Below are 24,315 nucleotides of genomic sequence, written 5' to 3'. Positions count from 1 at the left end.
ACACAGAAACATGATCCTTCAGAGTCTCTCTTGATATCTAACACCAAGGAAATCTTTGAAAACAAAGCATGAGTTTCTCTTATGTATTGATAAGGACAATAATAACATTGAATTCCATAAATGACAAATAACAAAGAAATGTATGAAGAACATAGCATGCTATGCACACAAATTGAGACCTACAATTAGGAAGATTTTAAAATTAAGATCTTAAAGAAGTAGGCAGTTTAAAAAAAAAAAGAAGTAGGCAGTTTAGATGTGAAAGAGATCTGAAGAGAGTAATGAATATATTTGATATTTGTAGAATTTAAACTGTGGTATGCCCAATCCCATTGAAGCAGTCATTGTCTTTCTTTCCTAAAATTTAAATTACAGATTGTTTTAGAATGGTATTTAACTTATATCTGTGATTATTCCTAAAGTTAAAAATCTGTGTATTTCCTTGCATTCAAATATATGAAAAAGACACAATCCCCAAAATAATATGCATTTGTTTCATTGACATGAAAATTTTATACTAAAAATTTTAGTACTAGAATTATTTAGTTAATTTGATACTCTATAATCATCTTTTGTGTGCCAACCTAAAATTTAAATATTCTTCATATGAATATGTAATATAACTGACATTAATTTGAAAAAATACAAAATGGCTCATAGAAAGGTATTTGATACCATGATTGAAAACAGTAAATATGTCTCAATTCTGGATCAAAGAAATTGGAGCCTGAAGTCAAAATCTATTAATACTACTACAAATATTACTACTACTGTTATTAATACTACATGTTCTACTACAGAATGTATTTCTAAAGAAATGTTTTGCTTAAGCACACTAAAAAATGGACAGTGGCACATCATTGTTAATCCTAGGGTAGGTTTTTTTTTAGTGACCCTTGGGAGAAACAAATCAAGTCTTAGTTAGAAGAACTTCAAATACACTTATATAAGATAATAATTAGTACTTTGCAATTTCCTTTTCTAATTTCTTTATCTCATTGAAAATTGAGAAGGACTTTTCTTAAAAAAAAGAAAAATTTGGAACTGTAAAGTTAATTATTTAATGAGTGTTGGAAATATTAAAAATTAAATTAAAAAAATTAAATTGTTTAATAATATATATAATTTAAATACAGAAAACTGAGATGAAAAATCTATTTTTATAATCCAAATGAGGATTTTCTAAACTTTCTAAATTAACAGATAGTACATTTTCAAATTTATTGATATATTTGAAATATAACATACATCATGCTTAAAGAGAAATGTACAGTGTTCTTTCACTATGGAAATAAATTTTAAAGTAATGGTATATAACTTTTTATATATAACTAAATAATCAAAGCAAATCACAAAATAACATATTTTTAATTGAATAAGATATATTAATATCAAATCCAATTTATTGTAAAATGTACAATAAATAGACATTCACACTTTTATCACTTTAAGTGGATAAGAAGTGATTTATGGATGTATCAATTTATAGATTTTGGCCAACAATTAACATGGCAATCATTATTTTAGTCCATATTTAGATTATTCTTTTCCTTGATGAATTCACATTACTATATGTTCCATGATGATCAAATTTCTGTATAAATAGTATATAATTTGAATTTGTATATCTTAATGAATGAGATATCAGAGATATATTTTTAAATACTGATTTACATGAGAAACTAAGTATAGACATGAGGTAGTCACAGCAGACAGATTAATCTTCAAAAATGGTTTACTCAATTAAGGAAAATATTACATTTAATAGTATGAAAGGACATTTATGACACATACCATATTACATATGGACTTAAGAAACTCTTGGTCATTGTATTCAAGGTTCTGAAAAATCATATTTTCTGCTATATAAACATTTTTTAAAAGTTCAATATTATAAATGAATCTTTCACTGGGAAGATGAAAACATTGGTTTAGGGTTGTCCCTGAGCTGCATTTTCTGCATACTCAGAAAGAGAATGATAATAATTCTCTTTAATCTTAAAACAAGTTAGAGAGCTTCAGAAAACTTGGTATGTGTCCTCTAAAAGGAGGATGGTGGTAGCAGAGGGGAGGTAGATTCATGCATTGGTACCTGTCGCACACCTGGAAAAGTCTGAGTTGAGAGATGAACCTTTGAGTCATCCATAGTGGCAAAGTAAAGATGGTGGTAATGGGGGCAGATAGTAAGCTGAGGGGTTCTTCTGCACCTACCTGAAAGAGGCCTCCTGCCACTTTGGAACAACAGTCAGGTTGCTCCAGTGGAGGAATTTCAAAGAATCCAAACTAGTGCCACAGGAGAGGAAGAATCGGTCATTTTGGGGTATCTGACATGGACTAGCAGCACCAAACTCAAGTAACACTTAAGTCAAGATTGTGTCCTTTATCCCTGTTTCCCCCTCTTTGCTCCTAACCCTGGAGGGAAGCTTTGTGTACTATTAAAAAAAAAAAGAATGTGCTTGTAAAACCCTATGGTTAATGGATTGTTTTTATTGAGATATTATTGACATATAACATTATATTAGTTTTTGGTGTCCAACATAACGATGTGATATTTGTAATACAAAATGAACACCACAATAAATCTAGTTACCAGCCATTACCATACAAAACTACAGAAGAGTTTTCTTCTTGTGGTGAGAACTTTTAGGATTTGCTCTCTTCTCAACCCGCAAGCATGTAATGCAATATTATGGACTATGGTCACCATGCTGTACATTACATCCCCAAAACTTATTCTGTAGTTCCAAGTTTGTACCTCTTGACCTCCTTCACCTGTTGCTTCCAACCCCTAACCACCACCCCCCCCATCTAGCAACCACCATTCCATTTTCAATATCTATGAATTTTTTTATTTAATTTGTTTTTTTTATTCCAAATATAAATGATCATACAGTATTTGCCTTTCTCTGACTTAGTTAACTTAGCAGAATGTCCTCAAGGTCCATCCAAAGTGACACACCAGTAAAACCAGAACTCTGGACCTGCCTGCTTGATATTTCTCTTTCTCTCTCTCTCTCTTTCTCTCTCTCTCTCTCTCCCCTACAACCTCACTGTGTGGCCCCAGATATCCCATGTAATTTCCAGAACTTCTAAGTAACAAACTTTTTTTTTTCAAAGTTCCCTGATGATTGGGGCTAAGGGCATCTTGCAATCATAATAAGAACCACAAGGGCCAGTCTAGTTACAACATTGGTTATTGATATGCTGAGACTGGCACACAAAAAAAGTACGCTTTCTTTTTTCCTTTCTTTTTTTTTTAAAGTAGGCTTTCTTTTATCTGCATCCTGATTCATATTCACAAATGTTGCCAGGGACTCTCTCTCTCTCTCTTTTCTTAATTCTGAGGTTTATTTCCTTCTTTGTAAAATATCCTCTTTCTTTGACCTTGTTGAAACCAACATGATTTGGCTTGTCCCTGGGCCTTATTACCAATATTTTTCTCAATGGAAAAGCAACTTGAGGCTCTCTAGCCCTTGGAAAAATTGTACCTTTTACTCTTACTATTTTAATTCACACCTCAGTGTTCCATATGACTCTAGAATTTTCATAATTCTTGAGGACCCAATGTCCACTCCATATTTTCATGTCAAGTCTCACCATTGTCTCAAATTCAACATGCACTGTAAACTTTAATTATGTTAAAACCAATTCTGTTTATCAGGTTCCAAAACTGTCATATTTGAATAAACAGCCTTCTTTTTCCTCCGCTGTACATGTCAAATCTAAAAATTCTACTAATATCTTCTTTTAAATGTCTAACTTATTATGATTTTCTTTCCATTTCCACAAATACTTAACTAGTCTAGGCACTGCCATCTAAAAACTAGGGTATTTCAGTGACAACTTTCCTGACTTGTATGTTATCAGGATATACCCTTTCTCCTGACCTTCATGGGAAGTTTTATCTCTTCAAAATGTTGCTGTGCAATTCCCTTATTCAAAAATGCAATCACTCTTAATGTTTTAAGAAAAAAAGCACATCCCATTTGCCGAGATTTCAAAATGAATTATTTTGACTGTAACTTGCATTTAAACAATTTTTAAATTTTTATTTTCACTTCTCCCTAACGCCAACTAGATTCTTCTGCCCCAGCCAGATAGATCAATTATCCCACTTTATACCTTTCTTTCTCTTACCCCTTTTGTTGCTCTATATTCTCTCTCTCCCTTAAGACATATCTATATCCTGGCTTCTTAAAAATTTCCAATACTAAAACTCAGCTTACTACTCCCTTTATTTAGCATGTTTCATGTAGTGCCCTATTGAGTAGAACTAGTCCTTATATTTAGAACCTATGGTGCCTTGTTTACAGTAAGCACGCATGCAATAGATATTGAAGACTGAGTGATGAACCTCAGTAATTACTGGGAGGCATATTCTCTCATTTAATATCAAATGGAGTGTTGTTCATTCCCTAAATTCTGTTCAACCTGAGAACAAAATTTAGCAGAATGTGTTTGCTTCAAAACACACCTCCAAATTCTTCTTGGATTGCTTTATTTAGGACACTTGGCTAAGGATTTCTTCTTTTTGGAAATCATTCTAACTTAACAGTGTAATAAATCTGCATTTTATAAACCTTGTTATTTTTACAAGAAACTTAGATTTTCTTTGAAGCTGATTATAACATCTTCAGATTTTGACATCTGCTGTACTGTACAGAAAAAAAAAAGACTCAATGAGTCTGAGCAATTTTATGAAGATAATTGCTACCTATTTGGTTTACAATTTTCAGGTATATAACAATGATTTTTCAAACACCTTGTCTCCTAATCATTATTCATTTATTCATGCAAAAACATTTACTGAATGCCTTCTCAGTGCCAAGAACTCTGTTAGAGACTGATGATACAAATAAGTATAAAACGGTCTTTGCTCTCAGATTTTTCCTTTACTGTCCTTACTATTTTTTGTAAGATTACATATACACTTGCAATTCTGCTTGTCTATATAACATTTCCAAATTGGGTAATTAGATAAAAAAGGTGTGTGTTTCTTATTTTCTAGGAAAGTGAAAAACAGAATGATAACATTCACAGACACTGTTTACTAAGGTTAGAACAATAGGAACTGATATTTTGGGGGGCTGAACTGAGATCCTTCTGTTCTATGATATTTTTAATGAGGAAACCATTCCCCATTCTATGTGTAAGTTGTGAGTTAGAGGACCTACCCATAGTACCTCACTTCTTTTTTTAGGACTGAAATTTTAGCTGGAAAATGTGGTTGAAGAGTCAAGAATTCAGTTTTCATAGTGTCTGTGTGTATGTATAACAAAAGCTTATATTATCAATAAACTCCTTATTCTTAAATAAACTCCAACTTTCTTTAAAAATTTTTTTGTTTTATTTTGCATAAAGAATCTAAAGCAATCCTTGCTAAAGAAATAAGTCACTTATGTTGGGAAAGCAATACTTTTCTGAACTATATAGCATTTACTTCAGTGAAAGCATCAGATAGCTACTGAAGTCCTAAACGTACTAGGAAGGGTGTTCTTCTCCTAAGAGAATTGGTCCAGTTTGGTGGTCAGAATGCTTGCTTTTAAAATATTGCCAAAGGAATGCTTATTTCATGGTAAGGGAGGACTACCAACGTAAGCCTCAATAATAAAAAGAAATAAATAATAAAAAAGTTTGCTATTATAACATAATATAGGTAACATTTTCAAATACTCTCATCGGTGTTCATAGTCATTGATTTTAGAAAGTTGTTATAGAAGGTGGAAAAGGACCTGGAATGATCACATGGGATTATCTCTTTGCTTTAGGCAAATTTTTCTAGGATTCCTCTAAAACAGGTGTCTCTCTATCTGGCATCTCCAAGAATGCAACCTCATATCTTCCCATGATGATATTGCATTTCATTGTTTTACTAGCTGTGTGGCAGGAAGCTTTTTCTTAACCTAATGGAATCCACCTTTTCATTAACATGCTGATGTGTGTCTCTCTCTCTACACACACACACACACTTATATATATAGACACATTTATATATATACATATATATCACATAGATTATGTAGACACATTTATTTTGGAATAGACAGCCAAATGATCTTTGTCTAATTTATAATGTTGATTTATATTTGTAAAAAATTTCCTTCTTTTAGTCATTTAAATAAATTGATACCTTGGTTTTCAACTCTAAATCCTAAATTGTTAATTTAGAATTAAATTAACAAATTAAACTGTGAATATTCTGACTGTATTTCAAGATTTTTTTCCTATGCTTAATTCTCTCCAAGTGATATAAGAAAAACTGATTCCATGTGTAGAAACTATAGATAGATATTGACTTATATTTAATAAAAACATCAAAGCTCTTTTTTTTTCAAATTAAGAAATGCTTAAAATGTTTTGATCAAAAAGATAGTATGTTTTCTTAAAGATTAAAAAAAATCAAGGGAATATTTCAGCAGACATTGAATAATCATTTTTTTTCCTGAATTAAACTCTATAATGCTAAGATATTAAGTTAAAAACTACTTAGATTCTAAAACAAAATATATTGCTTGATGAAATAAAAGTTTCCTGGGGGAATAAAAGAAGCTCAATTATGCTACCTATTGTAAATGATGCTGCCAGTTTATTTAGATTTTTAACCTCTAGCAATAACAGATTATTTTGATAAATTATTCATGTTTCTGCATTGTGCACCTTTTGCAATTTGCATATCTCGCAGCAAATAGGCCCTCCTTTCAGGCTTCAGTCCCCTTGGTCAGACAGGATGGCCGAAGGCTGCTTCATGATTAATTTCATCTCAATGGGATAATTGTCATACTCAGATGAAGCAATGCCTCTGAAATATGCTTTCCTGGAGCTATGAAGTACAAGAGGGTTATTAGCTTAAGACCTTTTAAGCATATAGTAATTTTTAGCTTAAATGTTAACCTTTCTCTATTTCGGGAGTATCTACATCTAAAAATAGTAAATTAGATTTTATGAGAATAAAAAACAATGATTTAGGGCTTAATTTAGCAGTTCATTAAATTGCAGGATGATTTGACTTTAGAGTCTGGTATCTTATTCAAAAAGGATGCATATATTTTGATAGATCAAGGCTTCATATTGCTAGCTCACAGTTTAGCTGCTGAACCGGTAAATATTTCTTTCTTTTCTGGTTTGTGGGAAAGTTATTCACCTTTTCTCACCTAAGAACAATCTAAATATTTAACCCTACTAGGATTAGCAAGACATGGCCTTGAAGACATGTTTCTATTTCTCTCTCTCTTTTTTTTTTTTTTTTGGAAAATTAATGAAAGAAAATTGATTCGCAATTTGAGTTTTAAAGAAATGTGTGGTTCATGTCATGCTTTTCAGTGGAATTCCTAAATTTCCAAATCCACGCAAATTGTTGTAAATTTGTTTGATATAGTGAAATTCTAAAAAATTCCAAATTGCAGCCAGGGTCACACTATACTGTAGTGAAAATAAAGTTCTGAAATTTAAAATTAAAACACTTTCTGCATATTGTATAATACATAAACAAAGAGAAGAAGAGTTTGAATTAGTTTTTATCACCTTAAAAGTGAAACAGAGCCCAAAACTTAATAAAATGGTCAATTAAAAAAATAAAAATAAAATGTTCAATTAGATTTTTTATACTTTTATAATTGCATTTTTTATACAATCAACTGCTTGCATGTTTAAGGGAGATAGTTTTCCCAGTATTTTGCTAGATGCTAGATGAATAAATAACTCGTCAGTGATCACATGGAATTTATAGACTATAGGAAGCTATAGTTTTGTTGGTAATTAATTTAAATATAGGCACACACTGAAATAGAAATCTGTACTGCTGAATCCAGCGGGCTGGTTATTGAGAAATGACGAGGATGAAGACTAAGTCTTCAGAAACCATTAACTACTTTACTACCTGCTGCCACTTGTTCTCCTACCTTTGTCAGATTATTCACCTTTCTTTCCCTCAGCTCTTTCTTTTGTGTTTTACTCTTTTGTAAAGGGTTTAAGTGTTATTTAGGGACTACTGATTGTTCCTTTTAAAAGAGAAAATGATCGCTCCCAAATTACTTTTTTAAGATTTAAAAAAATTATTTATTTTTGAGAGAGAGAGAGCAAACAAGCATACATGTGTAAGCTGGGAGGGAGGGTAAGGAAGAGAGAAGAGGGACAAGCAGATTCCCTACACATTGCAGGGCTCAATCTTACAACGGAGAGATCACAATTAGAGCTGAAATCAAGAGTGCGACATTTAACCTACTGAACTACCAGGTGCCCCTCAACTTACCTTCAAGAATAAAAACATATGTAATGATTTATTTTGAAGGGAACTGAAGGATTGCTTACAAAATATTTAAAATGTAAGTATGATCACAACAATACTATTATTATTCTTCATCTACTATCTGTTAGTCACAGACCAAAGCTGAACTCGGGGTGGGAGTCCATTTGCTGAAGCAGTGCCTCGCTGGCTCAATTGGTGAAGCATGCGCCTCTTGATCTCAGGATCATGAGTTCGAGATCTACACATTGGCTGTAGGGATTAAAAAATAAAATCTTAAAAAAATAAAGTTATGTGAAACATACATTTGAAAACTCAATGAGTTTGCATTTCATATTATATGAAGTCAGTATAAACAGAGTCCTATAAATGAAAAGTTTATGATATTGAACTAATGCCTAAATCGGTATGTGAAAATTGATTCCTTAACAAAACATTTACAGATTCATAATGTTTTTTTTCAATTTTATAAATCGGACTGTTCCATTTGGCTTAGCTGATTCTTGACAATTTATATAAACACATGTTTCAGGAACTGAAGGATACTGACTTCTCTGATAATTTTTTACTAAGACATTCCCAAGTAAATTATACTGACATATTAATCTAGGTCCATCCTGTCTCTGATTTAGTGGCCCAAAATATTACTAATCAATTTCAGAGTTATTATACTCTTTATTTGAATTTATTTGAATTCATCATCTGTTTTTATTTAAATCTTTGTATTTGGGACACCTGGGTGGCTCAGTGGTTGAGTGTCTGCCTTTGGCTCAGGGCGTGATCCTGGGTTCAGGGATCAAGTGCCACATTGGACTCCCTGCAAGGAACCTGCTTCCCCCTCTGCCTATGTCTCTGCCTCTCTCTCTCTCTTTCTCTCATGAATAAATAAATAAATAAAATCCTTTTAAAAAAATCATTGTATTCTATTTCAAAAATATAAAATTATCAAATAAAATCCTGGGAATGATTAAATCATTTGTATTCGCTACAATGAAATTTTCATTTGGGACACATGTAGAGGCAGTAGTGAGTAATAATGAGAAAATAAGACTGGCTATCACATGATAATTATTAAATGGGTATTAGGTACATGGAGATCATTAGACTTGCTTCTTTGGTTTTATAGATATTTGAAATTTTTCCTAATGAAAAAGTCCATTTCTTCTGTAGTTGGCAGTAATAAAAGAAAAATTATTTATAATAAAAATTTGTATGGATTTGATGTATTTTCACTCTTCTGCAATTTTTGGTGTGGCCATGATGCTGTTCATTTATGGTCTCAGAGTTAACTCCTTCCTTAAAGCCTTGTAGTTTTGAAAACCGTAATGCTGTACAGAAGTAGATATCAAATATCTTCACCTCTTAATGTGTCCTCAACAGATTTGAGATTGATATTGGGTGAATGCAAGTTGACAGACTTGGAAAGCATTTGGTTTTAAATTGTTAATTTCTACTGAAAAGCTTGAGATCAGAGACAGAGTAAATGGAATTATGGAGGAAAATAATATTTTATGATTACAGAGTTGAGAATTAGCTCCACTAATACCAATATTTATTAAGTGGCTACTAGATGCTAGTCACGTAGGTATAGAGCTAGAGCAATACCGAGAAATATGTTAGTTAAAAATTCCATATCTGTATATAAATCTTGACTAGCCATTGAGGTCATGTGTTCTATGTGACAAAGATAGCACTAGCATGAAGCTGGCATAGATATTTTCCTCCAGGGGAAAAAAAAATAAAGAGATCATAGGTAAAATAAAATCAACTTAATTTTGGCAAAAGATTTTTCTTTGAATAATAAATAGTGTAATAATAAAAATCATATATGAATCAAATAATATTTCTTTCATAAAAAACAGAATGACTAATTGGCATTTTCATAATCTTTGTTATGATATAAATGAACAATTACCTCACCAACTGGAAACTGGAGGTAAGGCGTGAATTAGAAATGAAACCTTTTTTGGTCTAAAAAAACATGGAAACTTTGATTTTTTGCAAGTTATTCTGATGCAATCTTATTTTTAACTCTAAAAGTTAATATTAAATAAGCTATAATCAACATTTGATGATAATTAAACAAAAGATTGAGTATATATCTATATAAGCTACTATATTTTCACATAGCTTAGTATATTCACATAATAGGTCCCAAATCTATATGTGATGAATGAATGAATAAAGGTCAACATCTATAAAGAATGACCATATCTTCCTTCCCATATTATTAAATGGTAATTTAATTATTGAAAGCTTACTGAAGATAATCACGAACCATTATAAAGTGAAATGGGAAAGAAGCTTGCTTTTTGAAATCTTTATTTCCCCTTTGTTTTTCATGTTAGTTAATTAAATAATATTTTTTAAATAGCATATCTGCTTTTGTATCCTATTTCATTAACAAGAAAATTCTGAAAAAAATAAAAAACCAAAAACAAGACAAGAGGGAAGAAAGATTCAAAATGAAGTTTTCTTATTCTCTCATAACCCATACTCTGCCTGGGACCACACTAACGGAGATGGGCATCGCAGCCCTACATACGGGGAATGGCATCTTGAGTAAAAGATGAGATGGATATTAGCGGTTCTGGGTTTTATCCTCATATCAGTTCCTCAGTGTGCACCTATGCACCACTTATTTATGTCTAAATGTTCCATCCATTTCTAAAGTGATAATACAGAAATAATTTATAAAGAATTCTGAGATTTTCAAATTCAGGTGCCAAACAAATGCAAAGTGCCCCGCGGCCAGTTAACAATAAGGCAAACGGTTTTGAGAAATTTTATTTTTATCTCAATAAACCCAGTATCTTAGTGATCCCCCCTAATAATTGTGCTCTTTTCTTAACAAAAATTCTGAGTGCCAAGGGCAATGGTTTTTATATTTGTTTTCGATTTTCTAATCTCCCCTTTTGGGGGGGTTAAATATCTTTCTGAAATAGTACTTCATGGTAATTTATCTTTTTTTTCTTTATAAGAGCCAGGGAAAGCTCCTGAAACCAAACAAGGGACTATAAAAGTTGTGGCACAAGGTAAGCAATAAAATACTTTAAACATCCTCTTTCTTTCTTTCTTCTTTCTTTCTTTCTTCTTTCTTTCTTTCTTTCTTTCTTTCTTTCTTTCTTTCTTTCTTTCTTTCTTTCTTTCTTTCTTTTCTTCTTTCTTCTTTCTTTCTCTCACTACATAGCACTTTATTGACGAAAGCAAAAGCTGTTTATTGCAGAATAGCACCATCTGCTGGATTATTACAGGAAATATTGTTGCATTACCATACACATTTCGACTGTTTTTTAGTAGCTGGAGGAATCATGAAGGACTCAAGATTTAGTGTGTTGACTCCAAGTTTCAGTCATTAGCTTTTATTTATATTTCTAAAAATAAGCCATAGATACATTGATAGATAATAGATAAGATACATTGATAGATAATAGATAGGAATATTGATGGAGATATACAAATAATATCCAATTTTTCTAATGTTTTCGGTTGCACTTTGTAATTTGTGTCATATTAGAAAAATCAGCCAGAATGTTATTAAATTGATTTTATTACATCTATGTTAAGACTGCAGAAATTGGGTTCCAGATATGACTACAAAGTAATGGCCCTAATTTTTATAAGCCACCTGAGAAAATCAGTTTCATCACTTACTAATAACTTTGGGTCATCAAAAGTGATTATCTTTAAGAGAAATTTAAAAAAATATTATTTATTTTATTTATTTTAGGGAAAGAAAGAGAGAATGGGGGAAGGGGCAGAGGGAGAAGGAGAGAGAGCATCTCAAGCAGACTCCCCACTGAGCACTGAGCACAGAGCCCTACGTGTGGCCCTGAGATCATGACCTGAGCTGAAACCAAGAGTTAGATAATTAACTGACAGTTAATAATTAACTGCCTGAGCCACTCAGGCACCCCAAAATATTGAGTCTTTAAGTGATCAGTTTGGGAAAAGTACTCCTTTTAAATAATTTTCCTGTAAAGTTATTTTTTAAACCATTATTTGAAATCACATCTTGTGAGAAAGCTATTCTGACTCCTGTGTGTCTCCAAGTAAACAGAATGGAATATGATTTGTCTGACCTTTATTCTTAAACCATGAAAAGTAATTTGATGAAAGCATAAAGGAAGGACAGAAGTGTCCTGACTTTTGTCGTCTATGAAAACTTTATGGATCACATTTATGGAAGAAGAGGTAAAATATTTAATAGAGGTAAGTTTTTCGGCTTTTTAAGTTTTGAATCCCAGTTAGTTAACATATAGTGGTAGTGTTGTATTAGTTTCAGGTTTACAATATAGCGACTCGACACTCCCATACAACACCCAGTGCACTACTAATCCCCATCACCAATTTAACTCATCCTGAATAGGGAGAATCTTCACTTCCTTTCCTTTGCTATATTACGCAACGTGTAGCAATAAAGGACATGCATTTAGAAGGTGTTATATTTGTTTCTGGCCAGAAAGCCTTTCTAGCAGACTCCTCAGCACATAACACATGACATGGTTGCATTTAACTTGGACTCAACTAGGTGTGGAATAATCATATTAAATATTGGTAAAATAGGTTGGCTGCATTCCATTTGACCCAATGATGTTATTTATAAGCAACGCATATGCTAGGATGATGAAGAGGTATGATACCAATTTTTAATTTTCATTTAATCATCAGGTTGTTCAAGAAAACAGATTCTTCTTTGGGAGAGTTCTAATAGGGAGTGTAACAAATATTACGGGACACAGCAATGCAGAACAGATATTATTATCACTTGGGGGTTTTCACTCGTGAAAATGCAACTCAAGAGTCTTTTCCTCAAGCAAATGGCTATCAGTTCAAAGAAGCATTGTAGTTGATGTATATATGTTCTTATAAAAAAGAAAAAAACTTGCCGTAAGACACTTCTGTTTTGATTGAGGCTTTTGAGGCTTTGGTGGATGTGAAACTACAACTTGGAGCAGGAATTTAATGTTCCTTTAGTGTCATATCAGAGGAATTCAAGGGAAGGAAATTGCAGAGATATATGGAAACTTGCTTCAAATTTGAGCTTGGGGCTATGGGCTCTTCATGTTTCCATTCCAACTAGGCTGGACAAGGCAGCCTCAGAAATAATTCTTCGGAATCAAAGATTTATTGTTGAGCCATTAATAACCTGGAGATTCAGTTTTGTTAGAACCATTATTTTAAGGAAATTATATAAACGTGTTGATTAAACATACACAAGGCCAGAGTTTGGGGCTGTTCACTAAAATGGCAATGACACATCAAAGCAGGGACATCAAGTAAGGATAAATGTCACTTGTGCTGCCTATATCCTCCCTAGATCCTTCTTAGGTTTATAATACCACAGCTGCATTATTAAATCAAGTATAGAAATAATTAATATTTGCATGCTTTTCATTAGGAGATGGAGCTTGAACACAATTGGCAGTATTGCTGCAGCAGACTGATATTTTGGTGTATAAAATGACAAAATTGATAATGATGCTTGCAGTATGGTAAAAGACTAGAATATATCTGTTCATTTATTTATTTTTTACTTTTATGACAAAGAATATATCTAAAATCTAGTTTTATATAAGCTGTGTGTAAATGTGTGCATTTTTAGCTCTTTTATTAAAATTTAGCACATTTTTTGGGAGGTACATTTAAAATTTTTTTAACAGAGTTTGAGATAGAGAAGAGTATGAATAAATGACTCTGTACTACATATTATAATTTGGAGACATAAGAAATTTAAAATATAACATAAATAGAATATCATGTCGTGCTGAATTGAATTGTAGAGATAATGAATGTCATACTAGTTAAGACAAAGTGATTTTTAATGAGTTGGGGATTGAAGGATTCCTCATAGATGAAGGATGACTTCACTTGGGCTTGGAGCATGATTAAAGAATAAACTGAAAGAGGAGAAAAAGCACCACTAGCACTACTAGTACTACTCGATGGCTTAAATAAATAAAGAGCTAGTGATGATCATGAAAGGCTATAGTCATTATCAAGATAGGAGACAATCAACTATGATGGTGTCAAAGACTTGAGAAAACAATACAACTAAGATGGACATTTTGAAGAAATAGTATTTGGAAGACTATACAGAATGAAATAAAAGAAATTAAAATGGTACTGAGGGGCACCTGGGTGGCTCAGTCGGTTAAGCAGCTGCCTTCGGCTCAGGTCATGATCTCAGGGTTCTGAGATCCAGCCTCAAATCAGGCTCCCTGCTCTGAGGGGAGCCTGCTTTTCCCTCTCCCTCTGCTGCTCCCCCTGCTTGTGCGCTCTCTTTCTCTCTCTCTCTGTCAAATAAATACATAAAATCTTTTTCAAAAAATGGTACTGAGCTTTTGAGCGTGGGTGAATACGATTATTATAATTGTCAAAAATAAGTCCCAGGGAAAGGAACTAGCTTAAGAGGGGTGATGAGGATTCATTTTGGGGCAGTTTTATGTTGAGCAGATGGGGGGTCATCTAGGCAGTGAATTTTCTGAAACCAGTAAGAACTTAGGTGGGTCTAGGTGAAGCTCCAGTGAGAAGATGCACATGAAAGTGCTATGGTAAGTATAGCACAGACCAAACACCCAAAGTAGCACTAGCTGTTGGGTCAGATTCCCCCTCCTCCCCCAAATTCTAATTCACACAGATAGGATTACTTTAAGGGAATATGTACAATTTCTGATTCAATTCATGTGGCTTAAGACTTCTTGGAATGGATTTGACTCCTGAATGAATTTTACCCAGAACCAAGAGTCATCTTGCTTGGAGCAATCCCAAACTGACTCCATACCTCCCCCAAATGTGTTTGGTAAGGTAAGTTACAACTTGGATCCAGATTTAGATTCATGATTCAGGATTAGATGAAATCTGCCACAGAGAAAGTCAGAGTTCAAAGGTGATTAAAGTGTGCCATGCTTTTTCTCTGTGTAAGGATGGCATACATTTGCTAAAAGTTGTTACCCCTTGCTGAAATGGGACTTTTTAAATACTACTGTCATAAATGCATGAAGTCAACTGGTGTATAATTTCTTAATAGCTAGGCACAGATAATTTATGAAATATCACCACCATTTTTGGCATAGATCTAATCATATTCTTCTAGAACTGTTTGTACTTTTCTCAGATGCAACAATTTCAGAACTAAAATGAACTTACACTAAACTACAGTCTGTACTTATTAATTTGACTTCTTGTCTATGTAACAATATGTTTTTAATTCTTTTTTTTTTTTTGGTTTTATGCTGATATCTTAATTTTTAAAAACCTTCACATAAAATAATATTTTGAAGTTATTCTCTTATTGCAGAGTTGGATGGATTAATTTGTGCATAGATAACCACTCAATTTATAAATACATGGAATACAGTCTCATATTCCCAGGAGTATTCTGAAAAACAATTAAAATTCATTTAATCTCTCTTAACACTATTTTATTTATTTTATTTCAGCAGCGGCTAAAAAAGATGAAAAGAAGGAAGGTATGTTTAATGCAAAACTTCCACTATGCCTTTTGTGTAAACAAGTTACCAAAATCAAGATTTGAGTTTTGTCTGTCATCTCGCCTGTGTTTCCATTGGATAACTGGATCTATATTATGCAGACATTTCTTGAATGTATTTTCCTTCATTACCTCATATAAAAGGGAAAATTACTTTCTAAAAAAACAATTTTAAATCTTGTCTTTCTCAAGATATAGAGGATAAAACATGACTTCTCAAAATCCCAGATCTTCCATTCCATTAGAAGCTTTATCAAATTTCCAAAATGTGGAAAATATCGACTATTTTACTCTATTAACTGCTTATATCTCTGACACTAACCAGCAACTGATGCTACTTCATTCCATTAACTTGCAAATAACAAATAAGTCATAGTCCATCCCCTACACACCACCTCCTTTTGTCAGAATGTCATGAGATGGAGTAAAATATTCCTTGCTGTCAAGGAAAACAGGCATCCCGTGGAACTTAACAGATAAGATAGACTTTATTGAGGACTATTGCAATAGGGCTCGAGTTCATTGCAATAGAAATTCAAGTCCAACACCAATGAAACATAAAGCCTGAGAATTTTAAAGAATTTTAAAGCTCTGAGATGAACTTGAAAGGAACTGGAGGATGTTGGGCAATTGGAGTGGGGCTGCGGTCATTGTGATTAGGCCACCTGTGTTTATTAATTGTTGATTATTGAAGTTAGGCTCCTTCCTTCCCATAGAGACTGGGATAGAGGAAAACTATATCCTTTGATGATTACATTTCAAAAGGATGTCTCCTAGGTCCCGAGAAAGATATTTCTGGTTGTAGCAGATTTATATTTCAAAGGAACAGAGAAAGAATTTACAATTGCAGGTTTTCTAAAGTAAATGTACTAATACAAGGGAGGTTGAGGACCTATAATCAGGAAGACACCTGTCTGAAATTTAGTCAAGCTAAGGGGAATATTAAGACCATCTTAGTCACTGTGATTCTATTTAGAGAGATGTTTCTTATGTACCCTGACATACTTAGACAATGTCTAGATATAACCACTGTGTATGAATCTAGGCTTATTTTCTTAGTAAAAATAGTATGAAGATATAAGCAATCATTTCTAACATTGAAAATGACAATAATATTCTAATTAGTATTCATATAATCTGAGAAAAATAGAAAGCAAGTGTTATATTTTATATTTAGTATCATCAGAATTTTAAATAATCATAACAGCTTGGAAGTCACATTCTGCTTCTATTAAACAGGAATCTAAGAGTCCATAGATGGGAGATAGAAAAAATATTTTAGTTGGTCATTATTTGTTCATACAGAGCAATACCATGGTATGAAAATAAAGCCGACTAAGACATGTTAGTGAGTTTATTTTCAAGAGATTGAAATCAGTATTAATTCCCCATGTACACATAAGAAATCTTTAGGTGTATTCTGGAAATTACATTGTTTACATGATGAACACTGTGGTGAGTGTACAGAGATGTTAAAAAGAAAGAATGAGAGTAAGTTCTTGGTTTTTGATAGGCAGTTTTTGATAGACAGTCCTCAAAAATGTGAATCTTTTCCACCATTCTTTCTTAGGAATAAAGAACAATTCACCATTTGATTTAAGAAAAAGAGTAACATGAAGTTATTTTTCAATTCATTAGTATTCAAACCAAAGTATTAGAAGACTTTTGGGCATATGAACAATAGTCAAATTACAAATTGCATAGCTTTAGGCTTTATATCTTTTCCCCCCCTCATTGTTGTGCTTCAAAGGTTTTTTTGTTCTATTTTTCCTGGTTAGATGCTTCCTTTTTTTTTTTTTTTTTTTTAATAGAAATTGTTTGTAATCAATCTGCAACATTTGGAAGAGCTTGGAGAGCTGGGGCAGAGCTTTATCTTGGAGAGTCAAGTGGTCCAGTGTCCACTACCAGCTGTAAAATATATTACACATAGACCCCATTTTATTATTGTTTTTATTTTATTATTATTAAATTATTATTTCCAAAGAGTTTCATAGATTATCTTTTATCTCTTACTTGGAAAAGTTTTATAATTGCAAAGATTATGCAGTTGAGAAAAAAAAAATAACAGCTATCTGGAATAATTTTCATTGTTTCCAGAATATAAAGGAAAACAGATCCAATGTCCAGCTATCCTGGGCCATCTTTTGATTATGTTTCATGAGTTTCTATTTCCCTTTTTCCTGTTAAGCAGGGGTGAGAGGTATATAGATCTAAGCTTGCTAGCTCTTGTTTCTTGTTTTCTATAATCTCCATAAGATTATAGAAATCTTTTCCATAGAGGCAGGAAGCACATGTGTATTCAAACGAGGCATGTTTAATACAAATTACCAGATACAATTTGGATTTTCAACATTCTATTTTATACAAAGTTTTTTTTAATTATTATTTGCATTTAAACTCGTGAAGTGTATATGTTGAAAGATACTAATGGATGGGATCCCTGGGTGGCTCAGCGGTTTACCGCCTGCCTTTGGCCCAGGGCGTGATCCTGGAGTCCTGGGGTGGAGTCCCACATCGGGCTCCCGGCATGGAGCCTGCTTCTCCCTCTGCCAGTGTCTCTGCCTCTCTCTGTGTGTCTTTCATGAATAAATAAATAAAACCTTTTTTAACAAAATAAAAGCAACAACAACAACAACAACAACAACAAAGATACTAATGGTTGACAAATTTCCTGGAGAAGAAGAAAATCAGGAGGGCCTTAGGGCTTAATTAGAATGCCCTGGGAAGTTCTTTTGTTAGTGAATTTTAAAATACATAAACAAAAGTGCATGCCAGTGTTATTATCAAAGATGGTTTGTGCACCAGGGGACAAAGGGCTTTTCTTGCATAGTGAACCCTAAAGATTTGCTTTTCATGTTAAGATTTATGCTCCCATGTCTTAGCATATCTCTCTCAGAAACCTTAACAAGAGAGATCCTGGGCTTCACTGAGCTTTGCCCATCAATTTTACTGTTCTTTGGAATTTTGGCATCAGAGCAATCATATCTTGACTTAAGTGGAGCTAAGTAAATATTCCACTGACGTCCTTCTTCCTCTAAGCCTTTTTCTACTGAAATTTCCCCTGTATGCCACTCTTTCTCCTCCGATAGACATCTATTAACACACATTCTTACTTTTCATTAGTTCTCAATGTCAAAATCCCATCAAATTATATTTTTTTTCTGTATAAAATGTGCTTATTCTCCATTTCTTCTTATATAATTGCCCCACTCTCTTAGTAGATGCAGAGACACAAATTCTGGTGTAAGCTTCAACCTCTGTTTTTCCCTTGCCCCTGGCATTTAGTCTTCTAGAATTTTTAATTTGGCTGAACTCTCTTTTGTTTAATCTTTCCTAAAATAATTAGAAAGGCTAATCTTCATTCACAGCACCTGGTCCTCTAGATTTCACCTCACGTTGCTGTTTGTGACCTCATACTGGTTTTACTAACTTCTCATGTGAACCAGGGCAACGATTTCTGAAATCAGACGTTCTCAAAATGTGGTCAAGGACTCCTGGGGGTCTTTGAGACCCTTTCAGTGGTTTTTTGAGGTCAACACTATTTTTATGAAAATATGAAGTCATAGTTCGCCTGGTTCATTGTCCTCCCATGAGTCTACACTGGAGTTTCCAGAGGCTACATAATTTGCGTTATTGCAACAGATTGAATACTTAAGCAGATATGCAAATCCAATTGTCTTCTCATTAAGCCAGACATTAATGAGATTCACAAAGTCACTCATCTTACCAATTTTTCTGCATTGGAAATATATTTGTCATAAAAATATATTATTGGTGCTAACATGTAACATGTTTATTCTTTTTTTACTAAATGCATAAGCAAATTTATATTTTAAATTTTTCTCAACTTTAATTTTTAAAATTATAAACATCAATGGATAGAAACTACATAAATACATAAATGAAAGCTGTTTGGGGTCTTTTAAAATTGTAAAGAACTTAAAGGATTCCTGAGATGAAACAATTTGAGAATCTCTAACCTAAATAATAATCCTGCCTATAATATTTTCTCTAAATAGTGTCCTTCAAAAAACTGAACTGGCTTCATAAAACTTTTCATGATGTTACCTGTTTAAAATATTCAGTGGCTTCACACCAACCACAGAATATGGTCTACAGACCTTAACCTGTAGACCTGGTCTGCACAGTCTGTTTCCTGACTTCCTGTCATGTATACATCTAGGCAAAGACAAAGCCAAAGCCTGAATAATTCCACCAGGAAAGATACAATGAGATCTTTCGAGATAGAGACAATTCATTACCTTCATGGTCAGCAAAAGCAAGAATAGCTGAAGGTGCCAACACTTCATGGTTCTCTTGTCCTACATACCAAAAAGTGATGACACCCAAAGAAAAGAGGCCAGATAATGCTATAATACAATTTAGGGACACTTCAGTGTGGAGGAGCCAGTTCTAGACCACAGCCAAATGGTTTAATGGTCTGCAACTCAATTCCAAAGTGTTCTAGGCTGGAGAACTCAGGAGGTTATAAGAAGCTGTCTGACGATAGCCACCCATCCTCTTGTGTTCCAGAAGGATCATAAGGCATTCTGCTGATACTCACCTTAGCTGTGGTTTAAAACTTGGCTTGCGGGTGCCTGGGTGGCTCAGTGGTTGAGTTTCTGCCTTTGGCTCAGGCTGTGATCCTGGAGACCCGGGATCAAGCCCCACGTCGGGCTCCCTGCATGGAGCCTGCTTCTCCCTCTGCCTGTGTCTCTGCCTCTCTGTCTGTGTCTCTCATGAATAAATAAAGAAAATCTTTTAAAAAAATAATAAAACTTGGCCTGCAGGTTCTATATGGATATGTGCAGAGCCACCATGGCATCATCACGGAGGCTTTACCTTATACTTTTCTTCACTTTCTTCCTTTAGGTATCACATACTTCAATCCATATCAAGCCATTCTTGATTTTATACATAAAACTTTCTGTCTTGCCTTTGTTGCTGCCAATATCAAAACAGAGGTTATCCTTTCTATTTCCTTCTACAAATATTCAATGATTTTAGGGCTCAGGAAAAATTATTCTTCCTCTAAGACATCTGACCCTATCAATTAAATTTTTTTTTCTTTTTCATTTATAATCTCCCATCAGAATTTATCTATACCTCCCTACCATCACTTATTTCTTACCAACTTGTACTTATATTAAAGGTATTCATTTTCCTTCTACTCTAATAGAGTTTAAAATTTTTTATTAAAGGGACCATGTCTAATTCAATTTTATCTCCTATTGGGACTGACACATTTTCTCAGTTTGCACATTGCTTAACAAATATTTATTCTGTGAATGAATCAGTAAGATCTAAGACTCTTAAGATCAATGTAATATCTATAAGAAATATGAATAGATACTCAATTTTCCACACCCCAGGCAGGAAAGAATTATTATTATTATTATCATCATCATAATATTATTATTATCATCACATCATCATCATCATCATTATCATATTGGAAGTTATATTCCAGTAAACTTTTTAGGTCTGAAAAATCATAGCCAGATGTCTGACAATTTCATCATAGGTATTTTGATCACTAGCTGCTGCTTAGATTGCACTAGCAAATCTAGGTAGATCCCATATATTTAAACTTAGCTTCCTGTATGAATCCCTAGAGGCTGGAAAGCCTTTGAGTTTTCCAACACAATTTATTTCTGAAGGATACAGTTCCATTGAGAATGTGCCAGATTGGATTTATCATTTACTATAACTAAAACAAGAGCAAGTAGAGTTGAATGCATGTGAGAATTAGGCCTTCAAAATTGAGATCTGAAGGGAAATTATGCTGAAAGACAGAGCAAAATATCTGTAATTGTAACTGAATAAAGATGTCAATGGGCAAATTATACAAAGGAAATGGAGTGCTTTATCACCTGCATTCTCAGACTACCGGAGAGTTAATTTTTCCCTTTGATACAACTAGTATTTAGTTTTTCTCCAGCATCACTTAGGAACATACTAGACCATACCTGATACAGAAGTCCCTCTTTATCTGCAGTTTCAATTTGGCAGTTTCAGTGACCTGAGGTGAATTACCACCTAGAAGCAGATGGTCCTCCTTTCGACACATGGTTAGAAGGTCCACAGTAGCCTAACATTAGTCATAATGCCTACGTCATTCAGCTCACTTTATCTCATCACACAGGCATTTTATCATTTCATATCATCACAAGAAGGGTGAGTATAGTACCGTAAGATATTTTGAGAGAGACCATATTCACATGACTTTTTTTACAGTATATTGTTATAATTTTTCTATTTTATTATTACCTATTGTTACTAATCTCTTTTTATGCCTAATTTATAAATTAAACTTCATCATAGGTACGCATGTATAGAAAAAATATATAGTATATATAGGGTTTGGTCCTTTCTGCGGTTTTAGACATCCACTGGGAGGGGGGGGGGCTTGGAATATATCCCCCCTGGATGAGGGGAACTACTGTGGGTTGCTAAAGATGAGTGAATGATGAATTGAACAGATTGCAAACACATCACTTCTTTTAAATCACAGCTGCTATGAGCTTCGATGTTCTTAATAAAAGACTGTTGTTCAGATTATTGGGCATATGGTCTTCAGGGAAGTATATTCACTGAGCAAGCCTTTTATAATATTTTTAAGCCATTTCAGCAGAGTATAATGCTGAGAGGGTATAATGAAGTTTAATAGTCTGAGTATTAATGGCTGCTGCTAATAGCTTTTCAGGGTCAGTGTGTGATTTTTCAGTTCTAAGCATTATGTTTTTTGTTGCTCAGGTATTTTACTTGTGTAAATCTGCTGCTCTGTTGACTCATAACCCAAAGACATGATTTTATAATGACATTTTAACTTAATTTCAATATAGCTCCCTTTTTTAGAACACATGTATTGAATTTTTAAAACCTACTTGGTGTGATCATAGCTTGTTATTTTTTTACATTTCTTCTTCATGAAATGTTTTACTTTATCCCAATAAGCTCTTTACTTTACCTGATCCTGGACTTCCTTCATTATTTATTTTTCATTTTTTATTCTTTCATTTCAGTGCAATTGCTATCTAATACACTATTACTGATTCTTATCACGAGGAGAAGGAAAGCAGATTAAAACAACAGGCATCTCACGGATAGATAATTGTATTCAGCTTTCCACATCTACCCCATGCCAGCCTCTAGTCAGAGAATAGAGGCAAGAGGGTGGAAAAAGTCTTCTCCTTACCTGCCACATTTTATTCTCTGTCTGTCCCACCAGTCTCTTCCCAAACTTTATTTTCCTTTGTATCCCTGAATGAATATGTGCTTGCCATAATCTTCCAGTGATTTCCATATTGGCTGTGGTCTAGGTTCAAAAGAGGGCTTAGTGTGAGTCACATGACCTTTGGGGAAGGCAGAAATCCTACTCTGGCATACTAGAGCCAAATTAATTGAGAACTTAGAAAGATCACTGAACTTTCCACTTCATAATTTCAGCTGTCATGCTACAAGAATCCATGCCTGCATTGTTCATTGTTAGGCATGTGAATCAGATGATATTTATCATACTCTTACATGAAATAGTTTTATATCATATTTTTCTATATATTTGAGTTATTTGCTTATCTGATTAGGATAATAACTCATGAAGGAAATGAATAAGAGAGTGCTTGCAAAGCACATTTTAGAAAACAAATTTAGCCTACTCAGTTATAGTTCCAGATGAGAAACTGTCAAGAAAACTGTCTTTTGAAGGGGCAGGAAGGATATTATAGTTCAATATTCATTATATTATGACACACTGGACATAATAATGCTTAATAGGTATTTATTGAATACGTAAATGTTTTGTTCCAAGGATATATTATTTTTCAAAATAGCATTTGTTTTCCCTTCATACATGGAACATATCCCTATTACAGAAAAGTTAAAAGTTCACAAGAAGAGATTGCAAAAATATCACTTGAATGACTTTATTTTTCTATTATGTGCATATCTATGGATTATTTAACAGCTCCATTAGTGTTCAGAAGATACTGTTTAATATTCCCATTATTTAGAAATGTAGAACAATGTTGTAAAAAGCCTCTTCCTATATTTATTTTTTATGATTATATAGCATTTTTTTTTTGGATTTCTAGTAGTGGACTTACTATATCAAAAAAGCATGCTTATTTTTTTAAAGTATGCTTATTTTTATAACTTTCTAGTTATAAAGCAACTTTCAAGTTGCTTTCCTAAAATGTGTTTCTAGCTTATATTTCTATGAAAGTGAGTTTTCACTTATACCACACTATTACTGTCATTGGTTATCATTTTTTCATAAAACAACTCAGTTGACCACCTAACTGCTTTTTGTGAATTAACTCCCATTCATTGTCATCTCCAAACATTTTAGTTTCATCACTTCATTATGAAAGTAAAATCAAGGTGTCAAATGCGTCCCTATAAGACACACAAATCCATTAACTTACATATTATTAGTAAATGTCCACCATTCTCAATTCTAAAGCATACAACTATCAGCCAGAAAACAGTTTATCTACCTTTTGCAATGATCAATCATAGTTCATTATTACAATTCTAATTTCAATAATATTCAGAAAATTTCAAAGTTAAATTACAAAAG

General features: G+C 33.2%; 1 protein-coding gene across 1 annotated transcript in view; it reads left to right on the top strand.

Moving 5' to 3' along the window:
* TRDN (triadin) overlaps positions 1-24,315 on the top strand; it is a 360,587-nt gene that overhangs the window by 200,606 nt on the left and 135,666 nt on the right. Inside the window, exons 13-14 of the mRNA NM_001389217.1 lie at positions 11,224-11,277; positions 15,685-15,714. Of these exons, the coding sequence (NP_001376146.1) occupies positions 11,224-11,277; positions 15,685-15,714 (84 nt within the window). The remainder of the gene's footprint in view (positions 1-11,223; positions 11,278-15,684; positions 15,715-24,315) is intronic.

Source organism: Canis lupus, chromosome 1, assembly GCF_011100685.1.
Source record: "Canis lupus familiaris isolate Mischka breed German Shepherd chromosome 1, alternate assembly UU_Cfam_GSD_1.0, whole genome shotgun sequence".
NCBI classification, from domain to species: domain Eukaryota; kingdom Metazoa; phylum Chordata; class Mammalia; order Carnivora; family Canidae; genus Canis; species Canis lupus.
The sequence above is the reverse complement of the archived record's forward strand: the minus strand, read 5'-3'. Positions and strand labels throughout refer to the sequence as shown.